This window comes from Conger conger, chromosome 14 (genome assembly GCF_963514075.1).
Source record: "Conger conger chromosome 14, fConCon1.1, whole genome shotgun sequence".
Taxonomy (NCBI): domain Eukaryota; kingdom Metazoa; phylum Chordata; class Actinopteri; order Anguilliformes; family Congridae; genus Conger; species Conger conger.
Window position 1 is genome coordinate 29,626,056 of NC_083773.1, and position 23,156 is coordinate 29,649,211.

The window sequence follows — 23,156 nt, forward strand, 5'->3', positions numbered from 1 at the left end:
AAACCAAAAAAGATCCTTACTCTCTCAAATTGGACAGAATTCCTTGCTTATAAGATTTTACTCTTGTTCCGTTCGATGAGATTTGGACTATGAAGTCCAACAAAGCTATTTAAAATCTAAAAGTATGAGAGAGTCAACAGGGTACAAAACTAATAGAAAGCCTTCAACAAAGTTGTGCTCTGTATTCAATCATAACACAGCTCAGCAGGGAATTAACTATCGCCGAATCGAAAATGAAAGGGAAAAAAGCACAGCTCACTGCCCGATACGGCTACTCACTTGCTGGAAGGAGTCCTCGAACAGGGTTTTGCGGGAGACAGTGATCTTTATGTGCTGGGGCAGTGACAGTTGCTGTGAGGAAGAGAGAGAGAACAGAACAGAAGGGGCTCACTCCTGGTACAGAGGCTAAACCGTTAGCATTCTTTACACAGTGGCGTGAGTTAACCTCACAACCAGAGCACAGCAGTGATGGTCACAGGCACAAATACAAAAGTATGACACATTCACTCTATCGAACATTGATTGCTTCTTTAAATACAAAAGGGTTTTTACCCTGACAATGCATGAGAATAGTGTTCGCATGGAGGCCTGTAAGACATACGGAGGAGATAGCTTCCAGAGGAGGTTATGCAGGCAAGCAGAGTGCACTGGCAGCTGTGTAATTAGTTTCTCTGGAGGAAAATAAAGACTCTCTTTCAGAACAGGACACCTACTTGACACCAGAATCTGAAGTACTGGACCTTGGCCTTGAAGTCTCGTACGTAGGTGATCTGGGGGCCATTTTCCCTGGGATGGAGAGGTTATGAGGTGGTGAGTCACAGAGGATGAAGGCGGAAGCACCAACCTCAGCCTGAACTCATTTACGCAGTCGCTGAAACTTGTCAAACATTCCTCCACAAAGGTCACACAGCAGTTATGACTCATATGACTACACCATTCGGCTGGTGTCACTTAGATGCGAGCTCATAAAGCCTTTCATCTGCCTTATACTTTACACAGCTGCTTACTGGCTCCTGGCCTAACATGATCATCAATTTAACTACTTATTCTTTTTTCAAAATGCTTGCTACACCGGTTTAAGGTGAAAAGCCAGTAGCTGGATCTACAGTCCCCTCCAAAAGCATTGGAACTGCAAGGCCAATTCCTTTGTATTTGCTATACACTGAATAGGTTTGGGGTTGAGATAAAAAGAACACAAGACAAGAGTTCAGAATTTCAGCTTTGATTTCCTAGTATATATACCTAAATTTGTTAAACTACTTAGAACATAGCACCGCTGGTATCAGACTACCCAGCTAAAGTATTGGAACAGAGAGTATTTAAGTAAATGAAAGTAAATAACGCTTAATATTTGATAGCATATCCCTTGCTTGCAACAACTGCACCAAGCCTGCAACCCATTGACATCACCAAACAGTTTCATTCTTCTTTTGCGATGCGTTTCCAGGCTTTTACTGCAGCCTCTTTCAGTTGTTTTTTGTTTTGGGGGGCTGTCATCTCATGTACACCTTTTGATCTCAAACTCAATTGTGTTCAGTGTACAGCAAAAACAATTGCCCTTGCTGTTCCAATACTTTTGGAGGGGACCCTATGTAATGTGGCAGATGCTTCTCTGCAAATGGTCTCATGTGCCCCAGTAATCAAGAACAGAGTTAAATATTAGCTTGCTTGACACCTTCAAACATATATGAGCTGAGTCATTGAACTAAGACAAATGCGGCAGACTGAAATCAACAAAAAACTGGATATTCCAGTAGTACCAGACACAGCTTGGTGGAGGGCACCTTTGCCATCAGATTAAAACATTTGCATATTTTAGCAGGATGTAGAGAGGAGAGACCCGTATGAAATATGACCCTCCGTGAAAGTGCACCACCCTTAAATATTCAACAGGCCAACTCAACAAAAGGAGTGAGCGGAATGCTAAACTCAGATGTGCGCCCGTTAGCGTGCGCTGCTAAAACACGAAAGGGTGCCGGCCAGGGAGACTCACAGGGAGGACTTGCCAGTGCGCGGGTCGATGTACGTGGTGGTCCTCCTGTTGTGATCCACGAAGTAGGGGATCCCGTCCACCGTGAACCTCATTTCCCACCCTTCGGGCAGCGGCTTCTCGTTCAGGAGGCTGAGGGACAGGGGACATTTCTCTCATTCACCGGTATCGCCAACAACGGCTAACCGCTACCTTTTAATTAGCGTAAATGGCATTGTGAGCACATTTATTATTCTTGCCCAAAGGACCTGTAAAAAGATAACTGCTAGCAATTGGAAAAAGCATGTCAATTAAGAGCTCATCACATCAAAGTAATTAATAGCTCGGTTGGAGATAAAGGCAGCATATGCCCAGGGATACCCCCAATTCTGGGCCTAAGGGTAGGGAATCTGCTTCATTACAGCTGAAGAACCCATGTAAGATTAATGCTGCCCACAGCTGAGTTTAGGCTGAAACAACACCACAGGACAGAGCATGCACAGCAATTCTCCTTTTGCATGCACTGTCTTCTTATGATGACATACAGTCCTGATTGGCAGACTGATTTTGATGACATATTACTGATGGCCTGTCTCCTTTTGATGACATACCCTTGAGTCCGTGGGTCCTCCCACTGTGTGGCCCGTGTTGGATGATGTACAAAGTACACCCGGCCGTTGGTGTCCGTCCTTTTCTCTTTGGTCAAACAAACATGAACACATGATTATTTCCATTTACTAATGAAATCAAGACAAGAATAACCTTTATAAGCCTCGTTCAATGTTCTCTCTCCCCATTACTGATCCCACTGAAAATGTATACTTAATTATTGTGCATTTAATTAGCAATAAATTATAATTTCCCCGTAGTATCAACTCAGAAATAAAATTAAACTCACTACGTGCTTGTTTTTACAATGGTCATTTTAATGTTTTACGTTTCAATCTTTTAATGTTTAATGTGAAGCAATGCTGAATAATCAGGAGCTGAAACCACTAATGATGCAGTTAAGTGTAAGGAATGTGAGGGTTTACCCCATCCGTGCGGCAGAGGTCCAAGCGGATCAAACTCTTTATTTGGCGTTGCGGGGACTTGATCTTGGAGCTTGAGTGAAATAAACAGGGGCGGAAAAAAAATATACATCAACATGAGAAAAGGCAATGCATGCAGGGAAACCCTGTAGGAGGACTGATACAGGTAAAGTCATTTCTAATAAACATGTCCGTGGAAGGTCACCCAATACCAATCTGAGCATCTGGGAGAACACAACCAGGATGACCGCCGACCCAGTCCCAACCCGATATGACCGTGACCGGCTGGGCAAACGGTCACCCAACCCCAATACGGGACCCTGGATGAACGGCGACCCGGCCCCAACCCCAATTGGACCGCGGCCGGCCGGGTGGGCGGTCACCTACCCCGAATATGAACCTCTGGTTGAACTGCTGCATGGCCCCCTGCAGCTGGTTGCGCTGGAGCTGCCACTCCTCGTAGTTGCGCACAGACTCCACGGTGGGCCGCTGCCAGGTGGTGGTCCTGGTGATGTGGTCCACGTAGTAGATCCGGCCCATGGGATCCACGCGCCGCTCCCAGCTGGAGAGAGGGAGGGCGAGAGCAGCCTCGGGTCACCCCACGCCGAGAACAACCTTTTCCCCCGTTCCCCGGGTATCTGTCCTTCTCTACAGGGAACTCCCTGGGCAATTACGCTGCTAAACGACATCGTATGGACATGACGCTACCTCACCATCTCTCCATAAAGAAACGGATCTCTTCTTTATATCACTGTAAGAACATCTAGTCTGCAGTTTGTAGGTAGAGAAGTGTTAACCATAATGTGTGAACCTATGTGGATTTACATTATATTGTGTAGCTGTGGACACAGAGGTATTACCGTGGACACAGAGGTATTACCGTGGACACAGAGGTATTACCGTGGACACAGAGGTATTACCGTGGACACGGTATGGGGATATATTACCCTGGGGGCAGAGGCTCAGGCCTGTCCCACGTCGTCCTCTTTTCGATGTGATCTACGAAGTACGTCCTGCCATTCTGATCTACTCTCTGCTCCCATCTTCCAGCAGGGCGGAAACACAAAGACGAAGATCAGCGACAGCAGGCCCCAAAAGCAACGCGCACCTGGACACTAGCATTACGCCTGTCTTTAGCCTTAGGCCTCCACACAATTTCATTACCTTTACACACCCGTTTAGAAAATCACCACAGAAGAATGCCATTGGGCATCATTATAAATACATTTTAATTATCTTTAATGACAGCAAAAGGCAGGAGGAGTCCTCCAACAGCTGCCCAACTCTGGGACAATGGAGGATCTCTGTCAAGCTGCTGCTCTGTTGATATTCCTGCTGCATACGGGTTCTTTCCACTGCTACCGCTATCGGCTTCTGCAGTCTCACACACTGACCCGGTCCGGATCGAACTCGCTTCTCACTCTCCTTCAAGTGAATGATGCTTCTCAAAAACACAACTGCTTTTCAAAAGACTGAGGACTTGGAATTAACAACAATGAAAAATGGCTTTTAAATATCCGGAGTTCAAGAAAATCTTGTTTTTCGGATATGGGCCACTGAGAATGAGGAAACGTATGGATTCACTTCCTAGATTTTTGTTCCGGTAACCACATCCCCTTACTGACCATGTACAGCAGCATCCCAAAAAGCTAAATTAAACAATATCTTAAAACTGCACAAAACTGTCAGATAATCTTCAAATGAACTCGAAGGAAATAGTTTTTGCCATGGAATTCATAGACCCTGCAGCCCTATGACCTCAAAGTCAGAAGTACTGCTCATTTGCTCTTCTGCCCGATAGTCCATAGTCTATTACTGTCACTGACTGGCCAGAGATTACACTCACCCAGTGCATCGGGGAGGGAGGAGGATTCTTACATGCTTCTAACACTTCTGTTTTAAAGGTACAATAGGAAAGATTTTTGTGGTAAAACATTGTTTCAAGACCATTGTACTTCCCTTCCTATCACTGAAAAAGGCTCAGTTGACTCACCCTCTGTGTTTCAAAATATGCAGTTGACAGACCGACACTCTGTACCAAAACATTGTATAGCTGTATACCAATTCAAGCTCATTTGTTGAAAACTGGTTTTAATTGCCACAGCCAATAGCGTAGAGGGGGTTTCAACGGCAGGTCGTTTACAGAGAAGGGCGATAGATAAACAGTGTTGTGGTTTGAGGGTGTTTGTTGCTGCAATTCCTCTCTTGATGGTTAGAAGTCCGTAATACCCCTATTGTACCTTTAAGGTTCTTTAGAAAAAGTGTGCCATTTACATTTACAATGGTACAATACCGTCACATCTGCTGGCTACAGAAAGATATTTTAGCAGCGCTCTGATGTAGAGCCACAGGTTGAATTCTGCAGGTCCTGACTGCTGGGCCTGAGTCTAATTTACTCCCACAAAGTGGGAACGCCTCTTTGTTTATACTGAAATTACACTAATGTGTAACCTTTCATAGAATTAAGAAATAGTTCAATTTATTCTGATTTGAAACTTTGAAACGCAAACAGCAGTTACAGTTATTATCAGCAGCATTATGTATAAAACTGAATGTTGTCATGTTTATACATAAAAAAAAGTTCAGCAGAGGTAGATTTCTTCAATTAAAAATATAATTAGACTTTAATGTAGTCATTTATCATTTAGCCAAGAGAAGGTTAGGTTCTGTTTATATAGGGTCATTTTATTTAACAGGAAAGACAAACAATTCCAAAAAAGATGCCCCTGTATGAGTCTCTAGTCTGAACGTGGTCAGAGAGGCTGTTTAATATCCACTCAGAGTCCTTCAGAGCTATCATCCTGGTCTTCATGCTGCTTTGGTCGGAAAATTCTAGAAAGCAACCTCCTTCAAGCAGTGTAACAGAGTACCTACCCAGGGGGCATTGGGCCGGTGCTGACGGGGGCGATTCTGGAAGGGGTAGGGGTGACGCCAGCGGGCTGCCGGGGGCCTGCTGACCCTGACTCCGGGCTGGCCTCCGAGCCGCTCGGGGCCGGCGTGCGGGCCGGGGTGCCCGCGCTGGGAGCTTCACTGCCCTGGCCGGGGGCCGAGCCGGTAGAGGAGGCTGCAGAGGACAAACAGCTTAGTACAACGCCAGCACACACGCAAGCTTACGTGTGCCTTTAAGGACAACTGAGCGCCCAACAACGCTCGCACACACCCAGCTTACATGTGCCTTTAAGGACATGTCTGACAGAGAAAGAGAGCATACTACATTTTATTACATAACAGTGTCCACTAAATACCAGTTTTCCAGACCGCCTCTCGAGGGAGATTTTTGCATTCATACCCATTAATCCTCCGAAGACTCGGCAGAAAAGAAGTTGAAGCATTACAATTTTTTGACATAAGACCAAGTATCTCAGATGACAAAAACATGCTGCAGTGAAAATATTCTGAAAACCAGTATTTATTTTATTTGTATTGACCGTCCCTTCATAGCACAGCTTTCAGTACAGTAGAATAAATGGTTCTTAAGAATAAGACCAGAAACTCATGTCCCCTACAGGAAAATAAAATAAATTGCTGGGTCCGAACAGGACATACACTTTATCAAAGTGCTTAACGTAATTGCTTCAGTGGCAGTGTCCTACCTATGAACTGAAGCTCCAGCCTTGAGGTTGACAAGCCCGTTTTCCGAACCCATTACACTACCCGGACACCCAGACCGAGAGTGTGATGAAGTAGAGGGGGCCAAACCTGGAGAAGAGGCCGGTCTCCGGGGGGTGGGCGGGGGCGGCCGGGAGGGCCGGGGGGGCCGGGAGGACCTGGAGCCCCCCGCTGAGAGGGAGGGCGAGCCTGTGCCGTTGGCTGTCCGCCGGCCGTTGGGAATGTCTTCCAGGCTGTCGATGGAGGGGGAGGTGTCTCTGCTCGACCTACAAAACAGGCCGTGCCACTGTTAGATCCCGTTACGTTCTCCTGTATCCCGCTATGTCTCATTACATGACAATCGCTCAACATTACTATCACTCACATAAGGGCAAAACATCAGTGCAACTCTCAGGAATATCACCAAGAAAGCACAGAGGACCATAAATAATAACAATCAAGGGTGTACTGTTTGTACTGTGTATATCCTAACAAAAAGCAATATGTACTGTAACTAATGAACGTACCAATAGATAGCTTTCACACAGCTATAGCCATAACATCCACATGTTACCCACTCGACACTTCAGCTGGTCAAGAGACACTGTAAAAACGTTAGGAGGGACCAACAGGTCTCAGCACCTTCTGTCTAGACGTGCAACAAATTTACCGCTATCCTGTCTGCTGAACCTACCACTACATATCCCTCTCTGAACAAAAGAGAGAATGTGCTGTTTCAGGGCTGAGCTCTGCAGTACCATCACAAGGAATACAGCAAACAAATGAAGAAAAACAAACATTCCCACTTGAACTGCAGGACCGCGGGAGATGATGGGGCTAATGCTTTGACGGCGACACGCTCTTACCTTGCGACATTATCGCTGTTTTGTCTCGAATCCCCGTTAGGCAGAGCACCTGTTAGGTGGCAGAACGACATCAAGTTAAAAGCCAACAGCTGACAAGCCTGCAGTGAGACCATTGTAGTGCCTTTCATTGTGTCTCTTCCGGTTATAAATCTGTCACGGATCCACCAATGCGTGGGGAGTTCATCAATAAGAAATGTACCACTGAAATAATACATGTACTGTGGACCAGAGAGGGGAGTAAGAACAAAAAAATAAACACAAATCAAGGAGCACTAAATGAGCATCATTATGCGGCTGCTTTTGGATAGAGAAGTGGAGCCTGACTGTTAATTGGCTTTGGTCTCATGTTAATGGCCTCGTGAGACGACTGAACAGAAGATTTGGAACACAAGTTAATGAGATAAAACGCTGATGCAGGTGATCGGACAAAGGGAAAGACCTTTTATAGTAAATCCTCCTCCAATAAAAGCTAATGTACTGGGAGACATAATGCGCAATATCCTCAAATACCACAACGGCTGGATCCTCGGACGCCAAGCTGTGCAGGTGAGCAGCTTTGAAATAATAAGGACATTACACCCTTAACCAGCGATATTTAACGCTCAAAAGTGTGCAGTGTTCCGACAGGCCTTTTGCATTGCATCATCATCATCATCATCATCATCATCATCGTCGTCATCGTCATCATGACCACGCACATCCGGACGGGAGCGGTCACTCACTCAGGCTGTTGGCGTCCGCAGAAGCGAATGTTTCAGGATCCACCTGCATCCCGTCCAGACACACGGACAGATCTCCCACCACGTCCGTCAGGTCGCGGTCCGTGCTGAGCTGCAAGGTCTGCACCACCTCCGAGACTGAGGACAGGTAGAGATCTCAACCCCACCGTACACATCGATCAGTCACTCAATCAATCAATGTTCCCCTTTGTGTTTCTGCTTACCTCCAGAGAATGTCCAAAACAACTGTGATAATCGCTTTTGAAATGCCATTATACAAACATGAATTGTTCTACTGATTTATAGGCCGATCGATCTCAGGTAAAATATAAATTAAGCAAAGCGAAAACAGAAAGAAACGAGCTCCTATCGTGCCCAATATGTTCATATGAACTTTTGTAGCCACAGACAAATAAGGGGTAAGCCTGGCCCAAAACAACTGGTGAACTTTACTAACAATCACACAGCTAACTGTAATCCACAAACGCCTCTGTTCGCGTGTCTCTCCTGTCTGTTCCGGCGAGCGAGGTTTCATGAACAAATAGTTAACATCACATGCCCAACACATGCTAATAATTTGTGAATGGACCCTTTGTATGCGCAGTAAGTCTTTTCGCTTGGCTTTCGGGTCGTCACAGCATCAAAGCAATAAGGCATGACAGGGCTGTGGCCTCTGTTCCTCCACTCACACTCATAAGATTACAGGCACACAGAAGCAAACAGCAGTAATACTAACAAGAATATACCATTACAGCTTGTTTATTCCAATGGCAGGAGATGATTTCTTGGTGAAGTAAATAATCTGAGCATATGCACACGCACGTAATGGAAAAAAAAACCCGAACTGAAACACTCACTCTTCATGTTGTTGGATTTCAGGGTTTCACTGACTTCCAGTGTGGCCATTCCTAACAAAACATCCGACTTCAACGTCTGGTGGCTCCATACCCGGAAGACCAACTTACTGAAGGGCGTGACGATTCTGTTCGGTAAAAGGAATAAAAGAAGTACAGATGAACTAGAAAAAGTAAATAAAAAATAAAAAAAGATATTTGCAAGTCACGCTGTGTACTGTATTGAGCGAGAAAACAAAGAAAAGCTCAGGGCAAGAAAACAGTTATTATTTATAGCTGGGCACAATGTAATTCTCATTGTTAGAGGCTCATGTGCAGCGACACTGGTAAAACATTTTATATAACAATGCCTGTGGAACTCGGACTACACTAATGGTCAAATGAATACCTATGACACAGAACCTAAGCCTCACAATTCAAATGCAGTGGTACCAACCTGTGTTGTGTTCAGAAGTTCACAAGTACTAATGTAAAACATTACAATTTACAGTTTTGTAAGTGGCGTACACTTATGACCGGAGCAACTTATGAAAGTATATTTCACACGGTGAATCTACACAGGAAAGCGACAGCTAGTGATTGTATAACTGCCACCATCAAGGTGTATGCCTCAAGGCCAACAAGATAAAGGTAGAAATTATTATTGATTTTGTTTTATTACTAAATGGAAACATTGCGCTGCAGTCTGCCAGGGTGAGTTTAGACATTCGGGGAAAGGGGCAGTGAATCTGCCTTTCTGACTGAATGGGGAGGTGGGCCCAGGGCAGAGAAGTCTCAGGACAGCCAGGTGGAGGGAGGAAGCTGACCAGAGAGGATTTTTTGGAGAGTCCTACGATGTAGTCACTTGAGAGAGGACAAGGTGCTACCATTCACAGCTCAGTACACCAGCATAAGAAATACGAATGGAATGCGGGCAGCCACTGGCCAGTAATATTTTAAAGACTGCTCTAAACTGTCCAACTAAAACCTGAGAAGGCTGGGGACTAAATTAGCAGGGCGAGAGAGGCCGCCTGGGGACACTGAGCTAGGCGTTATGACCCGGACCGATGCTGACTCTTACACAGTGACCGGCTGCTTCCACTTAGGACTGTGGGTGTTGTTGCATTTCTCCGTCTTCTTGGACTGCCCGTCGACAGCGACCTCCACGTAAGGGCTGGGCCCAAACCAGTTCTTTCTGTTCTCTTTCAGCTTGGCCGACAGCACTGCGGGGAGGAAGGACAGAACATAATCGTCAGAGATAACCATAAGAACCTGCACCTGGGACCGCTTCAATGCGGCTGGAATAGGTTAAAACGGACCCCGATTCGTAAACCCCCCCCCCCCCCCCCCCTTACATGAAAAGATTAATGTTTCCATCAAAGGTGAAACAAACCAAAATTGTAACTGAAGCCGCGTTCACCGAATGCACTGCAGCTTAAAAGCCTCTGTGAAACTGAAAGACTGTCCGCACTGCCAAATGCAATCAATATCAGGCCGGAGCTAATGTGATGTCAAACACAAACGCAGGGTTCACCTAAGTCGACTTCAGGTTGAAGGATCCAACTTCCTCACAGACCGAACACCTCAAGTCTAGTCCAGCAATCCCTTCCCTGTCTTTACGTAAACAGAGGCTCTTGTTCGGAGGGGAAAAAATCACGCAGAGGAAGTGGGGTCTGTTATAAAGGACTTCATTAACTCAGACTCTATAAGCTAAATGGGCTTTGTAATAAAATTGAAAAGATGTGCCAAAGGCCTGTTCACTTGTGCTTGTTTAATGAGAGCAGTGTAAATCACCTTGTCATCACTACTTAATGGGAAAAGTGCATCATCAAATTTGCCGTCACCTTAAAGTCAATTTCAAAAGCTCAATTAGGCTAGAAAGAGCCTGGTAGGTAAGTCAATATGTTGACGGAAAGACGGTGAATAACGATTGTTCCAATACCGGGTTTTAGGCTATTTCAATCTCGTTTTTCAGGCATAAACAATTGTTGAGCCCTTCCCTTAGATGACATTAGACGACAGTGGCACACTGTATAATTATGGCAAATTGCACATGGTAACGTGGACCAAGGGTGTATTCACAAAAGACAGGGATTCAAAACATGTCCAGAATAACTGCTTAACACCCTTTTATAAGACTACAAATGACAGTGATTAAAAGGCTTCAGTGTCCATGTCTGGGAAAATGACAGCTACTCCAGCCACTGTGATGTAAAAGTGCTTTATATGACTTCAAGAGTAGCAGACTCTGGTATAAGAATGCGTGTGGAAGCGGAGATCTACAGCAAACCTCCGTTACTGGCCAACTGGTGAGTGAGAAAAGACTGTATGGCCGGGTGTACTTTCCTCTAGAACAACCATGCACTCCAGGTTGGGCAGCCGATGATAATGATGATAACAGATCAATAAAGACTAAAAAACAGTGGGCTCAATCTGATCTCATTAAACCAGCACCCATCCGGATGAATGAATTCAAACAAAAAGGTACTGAATCGCAACATGGCAGTACAAACATGCAGGAAGTACAGCACTAACACGCAGCACGTCTGCCCAGGAAGTACAGCACAAACACGCAGCACGTCTGCCCAGGAAGTACAGCACAAACACGCAGCACGTCTGCCCAGGATGTACACTACAAACACGCAGCACGTCTGCCCAGGATGTACACTACAAACACGCAGCACGTCTGCCCAGGATGTACACTACAAACACGCAGCACGTCTGCCCAGGATGTACACTACAAACACGCAGGGTGTACAGCACAAACACACAGCATGTCGTCCCAGGATGTACACTAGAAACACGCAGGGTGTACAGCACAAACACACAGGATGTACAGTACAAACACGCAGGGTGTCTTCCCAGGATGTACACTACAAACACGCAGGGTGTACAGCACAAACACACAGGATGTACAGTACAAACACGCAGGGTGTCTTCCCAGGATGTACACTACAAACACGCAGGGTGTACAGCACAAACACGCAGGGTGTACAGCACAAACACGCAGGGTGTACAGCACAAACACACAGGGTGTACAGCACAAACACGCAGGGTGTACAGCACAAACACGCAGGGTGTACAGCACAAACACACAGGGTGTACAGCACAAACACGCAGGGTGTACAGCACAAACACACAGCATGTCTGCCCATGTCTGCCCACTCCCTTGCTGAAGCGGCTCCCTGCCCCATGAGTGACACGGCTTGGCTGCTAACGGCGCGGAGGTGGTGGTACAGAGTAACCCGAGAAGTGCCACGGGAACACGAACACTGCAGCGCTGTAACACGACGACACGCACAAAACCGCATGAGCCACCTAGCCACTGAGCCACTGAGCCCGCTCTCTGAAACATACAGGACACATACAGGACACATACAGGAAACATACAGGAAACATACAGGGCACATACAGGGCACATACAGGGCACATACAGGGCACATACAGGGCACATACAGGGCACATACAGGGCACATACAGGGCCAGGGTACCATGCATGTGGACAACCACAAAGGCATCGCTGCTTCAACACACAATGTTCCTAAACAGCCCTAACACCAGCACTTAAATTACACTACTCACGTAATCGCTGAAAAGGGGAAATTAATAACACATCTGAAAAAAAACCCACCGAGAATCTGAAGCTGGGCCTTCATCGTGTAGCCATTGGTGGAGCCGGGTTTGGCAGCACTACAGGACATAACGAGTCAGGGTTGTCAACCTGCAACACAAACAAGGAGAACATATTCAAGCAAAGGGAAAGCAGACAGTGCAGGTTCATCATGATAAAAGCAACAGCCTGAATGAACACAATCCATATTTCTAGGCTCAGCACAGACTGACCTAAGACCTAAGACTGCACACAGACCAGATTGATGCAGAAAGTTTGACAGGGGCGGTTTTAATTCGCTGCCCTTGTAAATCAGGGGAGGAAACCAATCATATCACATCTTGCACCTTTGGTCAGCCAATTATAGGTGGATATGACAGGAATTAGACATCAGTGCTTGCCTGAGCTTTGTCAGTAACAGTGCCGACACTGGGCTGAGCACTCCCCAGGTGCAGGAGTGGTTGTCTTTGTGTGAGAATACCAGAATGCTCAGCTTTCCTTCTAAAAAGCAAAGACTGTTGATCTGCGTAAAGTTAAGGGCGCTGTACTGGCGCCCTTTCACTGATAATGAGTGTGGCTTGCTGGCGTTGTTCACAGCGCAGTAATGGGCCCTGAACCTTGCTTTCTGAAACACGTGTACAGCGCGCGTCGGGCCGGGGCTAGAGAAAACAGAGAAACTTTTGGCATAATAAGGATAATGTTTTTTTTTTTTTTTGTTTTTTTTTGCATTGCTCTCCAACGGAAGCTATTTATTAAATTGCATTATTCAACTCGAGACAGCCTTCTGGTGAAGTTAAGATTCCGTTAATCACTGCCAATTAGGGCTGGTCACTGCGAATCAGCTCCAGCTATAATTCAGCACTTAGCCATTTTAAAACTGTACTTTCAACACTTTAATTTAGATGAATAACAGTATTAGCCCCCTAATGTTATTTGCTTATTTGCTTACAGTCTTATTTGATTATGAAGACCTGGTTCCACAAGCTTTTGCCACAAACCATGGCATTTATCATTGTTAGTGATGTAAAAAAAGATTGCATTCCCACACGCTGATATTGGCCGAGATTCAGTCTAGCCTACCTCTTCGCTCAACAATGACTCATGTTCAAATGCAAGTGCAAGTCTTTTTTGTTCTTAAACCTAGTTCTGTGAGTTCAGCAATCACCTAATTTTAAGAAATACAAAATGTACAGTACTTGTAAGGACAAACTAACACTTGCAAATATGTGAAAAAAATGGTGAGTAAAAGCAAGCTGTTGCCTCCCTGAAGGAACGCAAAACAATACGACTGGAGCGTTTTACTATATTACTTGCCATTTGATTAAAGTACCTGCGGTATGTACAGAAAAGCGATCATTTGTGGTGACTAACATTACTGGTCCAATGATGTGTTGCCAGCATCAGGTCGCAAATCACATTCCCACTGTTGCTGCAGAAGCTTTCATCTGGGCGTTTGTTTGGTTGACTTAGTCAGAGTGTACAGCCTGAAATTCTCTCATTGGTCAGCATTGTTGCCGTTGTTGGCTAAAGATACCATGTTCCATGTGCCTTTTTATTTAGGACAGGTTAATGCCAGCCATGTCTCTCTGTTTCCCAGTTGTTATAGCTTGCTATCACAATATTAATAATCTAAAGGTTTTGCTAATCTCTCAATTCAGAACCGAATTGAATGTTACAACAGCTGCACCTGCATTTTGAGTATGCAGCATGGCAGAATTATGTTTTTCCTGTATTAATCTGACCTCTGAATCCTACAACCTCGCACGCATTATGAAAGAGTCCATTCAGGAAACCAGATCATTCCAACTGTTATCGCAAAAATCTCAATTGCAGATGATGCGCAGCGTAATAACATTACACATTGTAAATACTTTTAACAACTCCTCATAGGTCATAAGACAATGTATCACTTGTAATTTGTCAATTGGCCAAACAAAAAGATGCCTGAAGATATTAATTTCTGAACCCATAATGGCAATCCGCACAGGCAATATTTGTATGCGATGGCCAGACATTTATGTAGCTTCATACTGTACTGCACTGTATGATTAACCAAAGTTCCTTTTCAAAATGCCGGCAGGGACAGGGCATGAGCTCAAAGGCCTCACGTTTCCAGACTTCAAACACACGCACGGAAGCGTAATCACACACCCGAGTGTAAAGGTCATGTGGATGAGTAAATATCAGTTAGGAAACTGCCATCCTTATAAGAATCACAGTTAGCGTTTCTGCTGATGAAACTGAACATACGCGTTTTAAACACAGACTTGCCAAGGTGAGGAGACATCAGTTTGGCAAATCGCATGCATCCAAGAAAATGCAAGGCGCAAAGAGAACTCCAGCGGGTCGACGTTTGTGAGGAATGCACAAGAACACATGCAATGCAATATCAAGAGTCATTTCTGAAATATTTCCAAAGGTGGTGTGGGATGTACACCCAGTGGACAGCCTTCTAAAAATGGCCTGTTTGGCTCTTTTGGCAATAACAAGGCTGTAAAGTAAACTATATATTATGTTTAAGGGCTTGGACACAAAGCAGCCCATTGAAAATATGCACATTTTAATAAAGAATTGAAACATAGGTGACACCTGGTTACCTGGTTCTGGCAATATCTACAACGTAGCCATACCTACCAGAACAGCATATTTTCTTCATCAAATATTACCAAATATTATCTCTATATTAGGGGTGCAAAGATCAATTGGGATCTAAATATCAGTTCAGGGCAACAATCAAATCCAATCCATACAACATGCAAAAGTTTAATTGTATCGTTATGAATCCTTTCGTAATATTTATTTAAATATGCGTAATCTTACAGCAGTTTGCTCTCTAGCACTGCCAACATCACCGTATATGTTTCACTTGTCTGTTAGTGCAGACAATGTAAATGTAACACCAATACGTTTTTGCACACTCATTTTGCTTGTACGTGCATGCTGTAACAGGATTGTGTTAGCCTAAGTGGATCATATATAGGATCATTTTAGATCGCATTGTACCATAATTTGTGATTTAAGAGCCGAAATCATATCATATTGTGGTGCCTGTGAGGTATACAGCACTAGCCTACTCTACATGTACAGTTGAGAATAAAAATGTACTCAACACAAACAGAAGGTAATTACATGATAAGCCTTTTATAAATACTCTGTATGAGTCGAGGAAACCATGCTCCTTGTTAGCAGGTTTCTAATAGATATTGGCTGCACAGAATTCCTACACGTGCGTTCAGCCTCTTCTTGCATTGTTTCTGCAAGCACCGTACAGTAAGAACCCTGACAAGGCAGGAGCACAGGGCATTTCAAAGTGCATTCCACTAAACGCTGGCCTTTCACATCTCCTCCCACAACACTTCCCACTGCTTTCTCCTACTCAGGGCTACTGCTGCGACTGGGTACATGGGAGAAAGTGAGAAAGTCACCGGATCCTGGAAAGTGGCCACAGAGCTTCCCTGGTCCAGTTTATCATCCGTATCATAATCTCCACTGCCCCTTAGTGCTTAACTCAACTGCTCATCCTTTCTCCCTGCCCGTGTGAGCATTTCAAAGTTAATCATTTATTGTTGCCGGTGTGTCACTAAAATCTGTCATCGAATGGAGATGGGAGCAGGGGGGCATATATAAATGACTCATATGTCCGCAAACATCAAAAAGGATTCATTTGATTTCCAAAACTTCTTACAGTTAAAACATATTAAGTGCCATAACATTTCTACCTAACAAATCAATACATTAATATATTTTTCTGGTAAATATGTGGACTATTCCACATATATATTAGAAGTAAAATCACAAAGTGACACAGTCCTATTTGCTTGACAGCAGGGTATTCCACATTCTACACCATACGGAAATACTCAACTATGCATCTTAGAGACAGAATTCAGATGGATTGAGTGGAAATGACGTGGTGATGCTTAGTTAGCGCTGGGCTACCTGATTAAATAATGCATGCCGTTCCATTCGGTAGCGCCTCCCAGTCTGGTCTCGGACTGAGCATGAAGGTGCAGACAGAGGAAGATATTAGCGGGACAGCGAATGCAGGACAATCCTGTGCGTTTCAAAGCATGAGATTTGGAGAAGAGATTAACAGCTTAGCAAGGAAGAGGATCTTTCATTTTCCGCTGCCTCAGTCTGATGTTTCTTCAGTCTCTCCTTCTTCTGCCCTTCTGAGTGCTCGCCTCGGTCCTTCAACACCAGATTCAACCCAAACAGGACCCTTACAAAGAAACTATAAGTGCTATATCAAACTGACAATCAAGACCGAAAAACTCCATACCAGAACCACAAATTCTACAGCGATAAAATGGCCAGAGATGCACACCCATCACCAAACTAAATTGGTGATGGGAGTACATTTTTGTTATGAGAAGATATGAGCATGATATTTTCTTGCTCTTGCCAAAGACAACCAAATGTCATTCCTTGTTGTGATCAGACACATTACAGTAACAGTATCCTAGTGATAACATGAGGGTGATCTCCACTCGGCATTACGAATAAACAGCTTCTCTGGTTTCCACAAATCACCAGTTTCTCTCAGAGTACCCAGCTACGTCAGACTCTCTCTATTTCCTCTTCACTTTCCAATATCAAAAACAACTTCATCGTACTGCATTGATGACCACATTACATTGTGTAAGAAATGGGCTGTTTCCTGATCTAAAAATAATCTTACCAGTTGTGAAAGTACTCGAACTGCAATGATCGGAAGCAGAGTCATTTATTTATATGTTCCATGAGATCAGAAAGACCAAATTTATAGGTAATTCAAAACCACAGAATTGCATTTGTTCCACAATTAATATCCAGTCATAACTTATGTTGTCTCCAAATCAGCTTGTTGCGCTTTCCGACTTTTGCAACATCCAATCATACAATTCACTGATAAGACAGACAGGTTCTCACCATTCTAAGATCTTATAGTACAGTTTATTTGAATCAATGTGCAAACACAGCAAGCAATAGAAATGTAGCTGTACAGATACATTAGTTTCCCTTACAGACACAGTAGTTTCCTCCCCTGTGATTGTGTGTGTGTTTTCCCATTATTGCTGAACTGTATTATAAGTACACAGGAAAACATATTGCTCTCAGATGGACCGCTAAATTTTGCATATTGAGAACAAAAATTCAAGTGACACAATGATATATGCAATGCTTACTGCTCCATATCAGGTTCACAAGCTAAATACAATAAATACATATCCGTATAGTCGCAATAGATAGATTTATTGCACGTGTCATTCGGTTTTTGGTCAACTAAAACTTTAATTTGACACTCACGCCACTGTGTAAACAAACCTCTGACGAGGAATGGGTGGAGTTTTCTAAAGAGCATTTTGGGAGTGAGGCTAGTCACTGTTCATCGACGCTACTATACCGGTTTTTTTCTTATGACAAACAATAATTAGGCGGTGTCTAGGATGGCTGGTTTCGATAAAGCGTTTGTTTTTCAGGAACAACCCACGTTGTCGGTTTCGCCTTAGTGTCAAGTTTAATCGTAAAGGTTTTCAGACAACGGACTCATAGTTTATAACTGCACGTATGTTTTATAATGTTTTGCAGACATACCGTACAGTTGTTAAACGTTGTTAGCTAGTAAGCTAATACAATAGCTACAAATTAATAGCAATCACGGGATATTCAAAGTAGCGAAACGTTCACCGGGAATGTGCGTTACTGTTCCAAAATAGCTACATTCCCCAAAAATGAATCGCATATCACATTATTATCCCTCATAAAGAAGCCAATAAGTGTTAGCTAAATGTAATTTATAACTAGCTAACGTATACAAGGCATGTTGTTTGTATGCTGGCTATACGTCAGGGGTGCACAATGGGTCCAACCAATTACCTTAATTCATTTTTTCTGACAGCTCAAGAAATTATGATGGTTCACTCCTGTACATGACTTGAGCAGAGTCAAATCTTTAGGATACACTTGGAGTCTGTGGCTGTAGCTGGTGCATATACAAATGTCTGTCCAAGACATTATTTAGCTAATTAAATAATTAAGAGCAGAAGTTGGCACAAAATCCTGAAGCGGATCGGCCCTTGCTGTGCACCCCTGCTATAAGTTAACGTCAGCCGCTGACTGTAACGCTATCAATGTAGCTAGCCAACTAGCTAAGGTAAACGCTTCCATTAGCTAACGTTATATTAGCTATAGATTACCTGTCACCTTAATACAACTAACGTTAGCTGCTTAAGTGACTTAGCTACAAGTAAAATAAATATTATAATTACTTCAGTACCACCAAGCGAGCTAGCTAACATTATAGCCAGCCATTTGGAACAATGTTACCATTTAGTAGCTAAGTTACCGTTACACTACGATAAATAATGCTATGATTGAATTAGCTATAGCAGACAATTTAAAACTAGCTGACGGAACATTTAGCTAGCTACACGGAAAATACAAATGTAGCTAACCTTAACATGAGACCATTAGCATTGCCCGTCAGATAATCACGACCTAATTCGGCAGTGTTCATAGCTAGCGAGTACTGTCACTCTCCAGAGAAAATAATCCGATTACACACTTTAGCATGATATTTAGCAGGAAGGCACCGAGCTGGCTTGCTACCTAGTTATATTGCCTAGCTAGCTAGGTAGCTAACTTATTTGCAAGCCAACTCACTAGCCAGCTAGCTAACGAAAACCAAAGACAGAGAACACGGAACGGCTAGCCAGTGCTAAGCTAGGTTACATGAGGATAACGAAACAGACCTCAAATTTCAGGCCGCCTCGCTAACGGTCTTTGAATTATGTCTTACCCGTATCTGGAGGTGACAGAAGTTGATGTTGTATATCCTACACGACCACTGAAAACTAGCTAGTTAGCTAGATGTTTTGGTTTAGACCCCACTTCACACGAAGGTAGAAACTTCCAACATCTTCGCAACGTTGTCACGTGACGAACGCAAGGTGGGGCGCGCGTAGCACGGGCTTCCTGCGAGCACAGTAGTCAAAGATGACATATATAAATAAGATATACAACTGTTAATATCCGTCAGAACAAGCCTCCCGTCTTCGTCTTCTTGGATTAAGTTTGTGTTGCTTTATTTTTATTTTTATTTATTTAATCGTATTGGCTAAGGTCCAATGGAGGACTAAAGAATAAAATGTAGCGAATCCTGAAATATGGAAACGTAGACAAACTACCTCTTAAAACTTCTTCATAATTTGTTTCTATTTTGATGGGGACCACGGGGAATTGTTTAATAAATATGCTACAGTAAATCCGATGTGTCTGAGAATCACTCACCATCTTCTGATGGCAAAAACTGTTCAGACTTTTAAATGAATTTTGTGCTTTGCATATAATTTCATACTGATATTGATAACTTGTTTTACGATTCATTAAAAAAAAATCTGGAATTTATAGCACTTAGCTATAGAGATAATTCATTTTTATCACAATGGTGATATTTACACATATTCATATTTATTTATGATATTATAGTAACTTTTTAAAATGTTTTTCAGAATAAGAAATGCACTCAGAATTTCCATAGACCTGTTAGCGAGGTTATCAGTAGAAAAACAGTTTCAAAGGAAATGTATTTACATATCATGGCAGAGAACCAAAGCAACGTATGTATGCTAAGTGGGTACTATGGACATCTACAAAAGTGAGTTGCTATGTGAACAGTTTTTTTAAATATGTAGTATAATATATATAATATATAATATATAATATAGTTTTTATAGACATTGCGTCATTGGGAAATTAACCAAAGTATAGCCTATAATCAATACGGATGGATTTCAGTTATATTACTCCATAATGGAATTACCCATGGATAATATGAGAAGAGCGGTCAAAATGTATGAGGAGATATAGAAAACTTGGTAGAATGTTTAATAGGCTACATTTTCTGTACTCTGTCTAGTTACCTCCAGACATCAAGATCCGAAATCGGTATGACTCACTCTGCAGAGAATTAAAGAGAACATTATACCAACCGAGAAGTAAAACATTTTGTGTGCGTTAAATCCGGTAGGTGGGGCTCTCGATATATTCATACAGATCAGTCCATCATCAGCGCATCGCTTAGGCTGCAGTAGTAGCCTTTTCGGAAAACAACGACAGACCAAAACTAATACATTTTGTGCTCACTTATACCAACTGGAAACATTTTGAAATTCAACAAATTATGCTTTCACAATAGACACACAACTAAGCGACAATATTTTATCAATCATTAATACAATAGCTAAACACTAAAAATAAATAATAATTCCTCCAATGCAAAGCATAAATTAACAAAATACCCAGTCTCCCAAAAGGTGTTACGTCGCTTGACGAAAGATAGAGACGCTCCAGCAAGGTGGCAGCCAATCATATGTGAAGAGGGTGGGGTTACCGCGGAAAGTTGCTATATTGCAGGACATCATCGTTGAGACCGAAGTCGGCGCATCAACATCACATAGCCTGCCTACCAGGACTCAATATTTAAGTTTTCAGTCGAACGACGAGAGCATATCAAACGGTGTACAAGGAGCATATGAATTCGGGCGAATAATATTCCAAACGAAAATACGAAAAATGATGGCATGCACGGAGATGATCACTATGTGTCTCCAGTCAGCTAAACAGCAGCACCTGTACTCAAAGCAACAGCAGCAGCTACTGCAGAGGACCCCCGACCAAGGTCTTTCCATTTTGCAAGACGTAAGTAATCTAGACCTTTATATTATTTCAAATCGTTTCATTACAGAGAGGTGTAGGAATGTATTGAACTATGCAATTGAACCCATTCTCTACACAATGATTAAATAAATATTGAGTCTCCATAAGACAGACAAGTTACATTTTTAATAATAGTAATAACTAGGGAAATTGATCTCTAACGCTGCTCCTTAAGTTTTATTGCATCTGAAGAAATGCATAGTTACAGCTACTTTAGGAATTTAACAGCTTACATAGCTTACTTTTAATTTTTTTTTACATACAATCTTGTTATATAGTTGTTACATTGGATTTATTGTTCTTAGGTTAAGTGTTGTCTAGTCTAGTTCCCTAACCCATGTCATCCTTCCACTCAATCACATCCATATTCATATCACAGCACACACATCTGATTGCCCACACATTTTTTTAAATTAATGTTATTAATAAAATTACAAATAGTGATTAAAAAACACACCGTCGTTTTCCAGTTGTAATAGTCAAACAAATATTCACTGTGTTCTGCAAGATGGCAGCTTGTTTTCCGGCTCATAGAACTGAAGAGTGCTCCAACAAGCAGCTGTTTTAAGAATGGGTTTTTGGTAGGGGCTTGGGTTATTGACATGCAAAGTTAATTTGGGAGCATCTGGGGAGTAGCTAGACACACCTTGTGCTCTGATTAAACTCGAGAGACCTGTGTCTGTCGCGCGCAGTACCACGCGTTACCCCTGACTCCCTGCTGTGCGGAGCACAGAGAGAGGGCTGCATCTGTTTCCTCTTTGTCTTAAAGTGCAGTAAGCCAGCCTCAGTCGGGGACCCGGAGGCAGAGGCCCCAAGCTTAGGGCCCCTGGATCCATGGCAGGCACATGTAAAAAACACTGTGGGCTTTGTGGTGATACTTAACATTTTAATTTCAGTCCCACATCAAAAGGTTATAGCTGCTGCAGCATAATCAGCTTAATGGATCCGTTCACCTTGAAACGCAGCTTAATACTGGCTAGGCTTTATTTAATAATTTTTTTTTGTTTTGCTATTGTGAATTCATTTATACGGCGTCTCTCGTTTGCTTTCAAATTAAATGCTATCTGAGCTTTGAAACCGCAGATGACAGGCTGAGAAACAGTGAAACACAGTTGAAGTGTGAAACAGAGAAACCCAGATGAAGTGTAAACACGTATATACTCTGTACCTAATTTCTGTCTAATAGGATGTGGTAGAAGCACTTTGTAGCGCAGTGCCTGTTCCTTGCATTGTTGAGTAGTACAGCAGGGGTAAGGAGATGTTCAAGTGGTACAATCATCAGAGCTCCTGTCCAAGGTCCAGTACAGCAGAACAGACTTGACTTCTCACTGCTGACATCATTTCTGACTGCTGCCTCAAGCCTGAGAGGCATGTCAGAGAATTTGTTATGGATCGATTTTAATTGGTGCAGAGCTAGGAAATGACATCACATTTGGCCCCTTGACTTAGGTACTTAACCAGATTTGCAGTTCTCGTCTTCTTAGTGAATGATGTTTAAACTATTACATAAGCAAGGAGGTCGAAATAAGACTGTCAGAAGGAGCATTGATGTATTGAGTCATGAAAGTTTACGGTAACCTCTATCAAAGGTTCCTTGCTATTGCCTCACAACAGTATAAACCATTTCTGTTAAAAACATAACCACAGTAATTTAGAGCAATGCATTTTAGGTCAGGATGAAAGTCCATGGAAAAATGCTGCAATAGTTTATGTATTATAGGACATATGCACTTTTCAGAAGCCTTTAGCATTATAATATTGTGCAAGATACTTTGCTTACCTGTTTTTATATTGTTAAAACCTATAATTTCATCTCACTCTCGAGTGGCGCACCAGGTAA

The 23,156-nt window shown here is 43.0% G+C and overlaps 2 protein-coding genes across 2 annotated transcripts in view; one reads left to right on the plus strand and one right to left on the minus strand.

Annotated features, from left to right (window-relative positions):
- Positions 1-19,535, minus strand: part of LOC133109914 (E3 ubiquitin-protein ligase Itchy-like) — a 28,010-nt gene extending 8,475 nt beyond the window's left edge. Inside the window, exons 1-15 of the mRNA XM_061219659.1 lie at positions 19,398-19,535; positions 12,638-12,727; positions 10,088-10,229; positions 9,031-9,155; positions 8,177-8,311; positions 7,455-7,503; positions 6,700-6,875; positions 5,875-6,064; positions 3,948-4,043; positions 3,388-3,562; positions 3,004-3,073; positions 2,581-2,665; positions 1,994-2,122; positions 714-786; positions 280-351 (exon numbers count right to left, since the gene is read on the minus strand). Coding sequence (XP_061075643.1) covers positions 280-351; positions 714-786; positions 1,994-2,122; positions 2,581-2,665; positions 3,004-3,073; positions 3,388-3,562; positions 3,948-4,043; positions 5,875-6,064; positions 6,700-6,875; positions 7,455-7,503; positions 8,177-8,311; positions 9,031-9,155; positions 10,088-10,229; positions 12,638-12,707 — 1,587 coding nt within the window. The 5' untranslated portion in view covers positions 12,708-12,727; positions 19,398-19,535. The remainder of the gene's footprint in view (positions 1-279; positions 352-713; positions 787-1,993; positions 2,123-2,580; positions 2,666-3,003; positions 3,074-3,387; positions 3,563-3,947; positions 4,044-5,874; positions 6,065-6,699; positions 6,876-7,454; positions 7,504-8,176; positions 8,312-9,030; positions 9,156-10,087; positions 10,230-12,637; positions 12,728-19,397) is intronic.
- Positions 19,536-20,982: 1,447 nt separating this feature from the next.
- The window catches only part of necab3 (N-terminal EF-hand calcium binding protein 3), a 42,545-nt gene continuing 40,371 nt past the window's right edge, over positions 20,983-23,156 (plus strand). Inside the window, exon 1 of the mRNA XM_061220017.1 lies at positions 20,983-21,298. Coding sequence (XP_061076001.1) covers positions 21,173-21,298 — 126 coding nt within the window. The 5' untranslated portion in view covers positions 20,983-21,172. The remainder of the gene's footprint in view (positions 21,299-23,156) is intronic.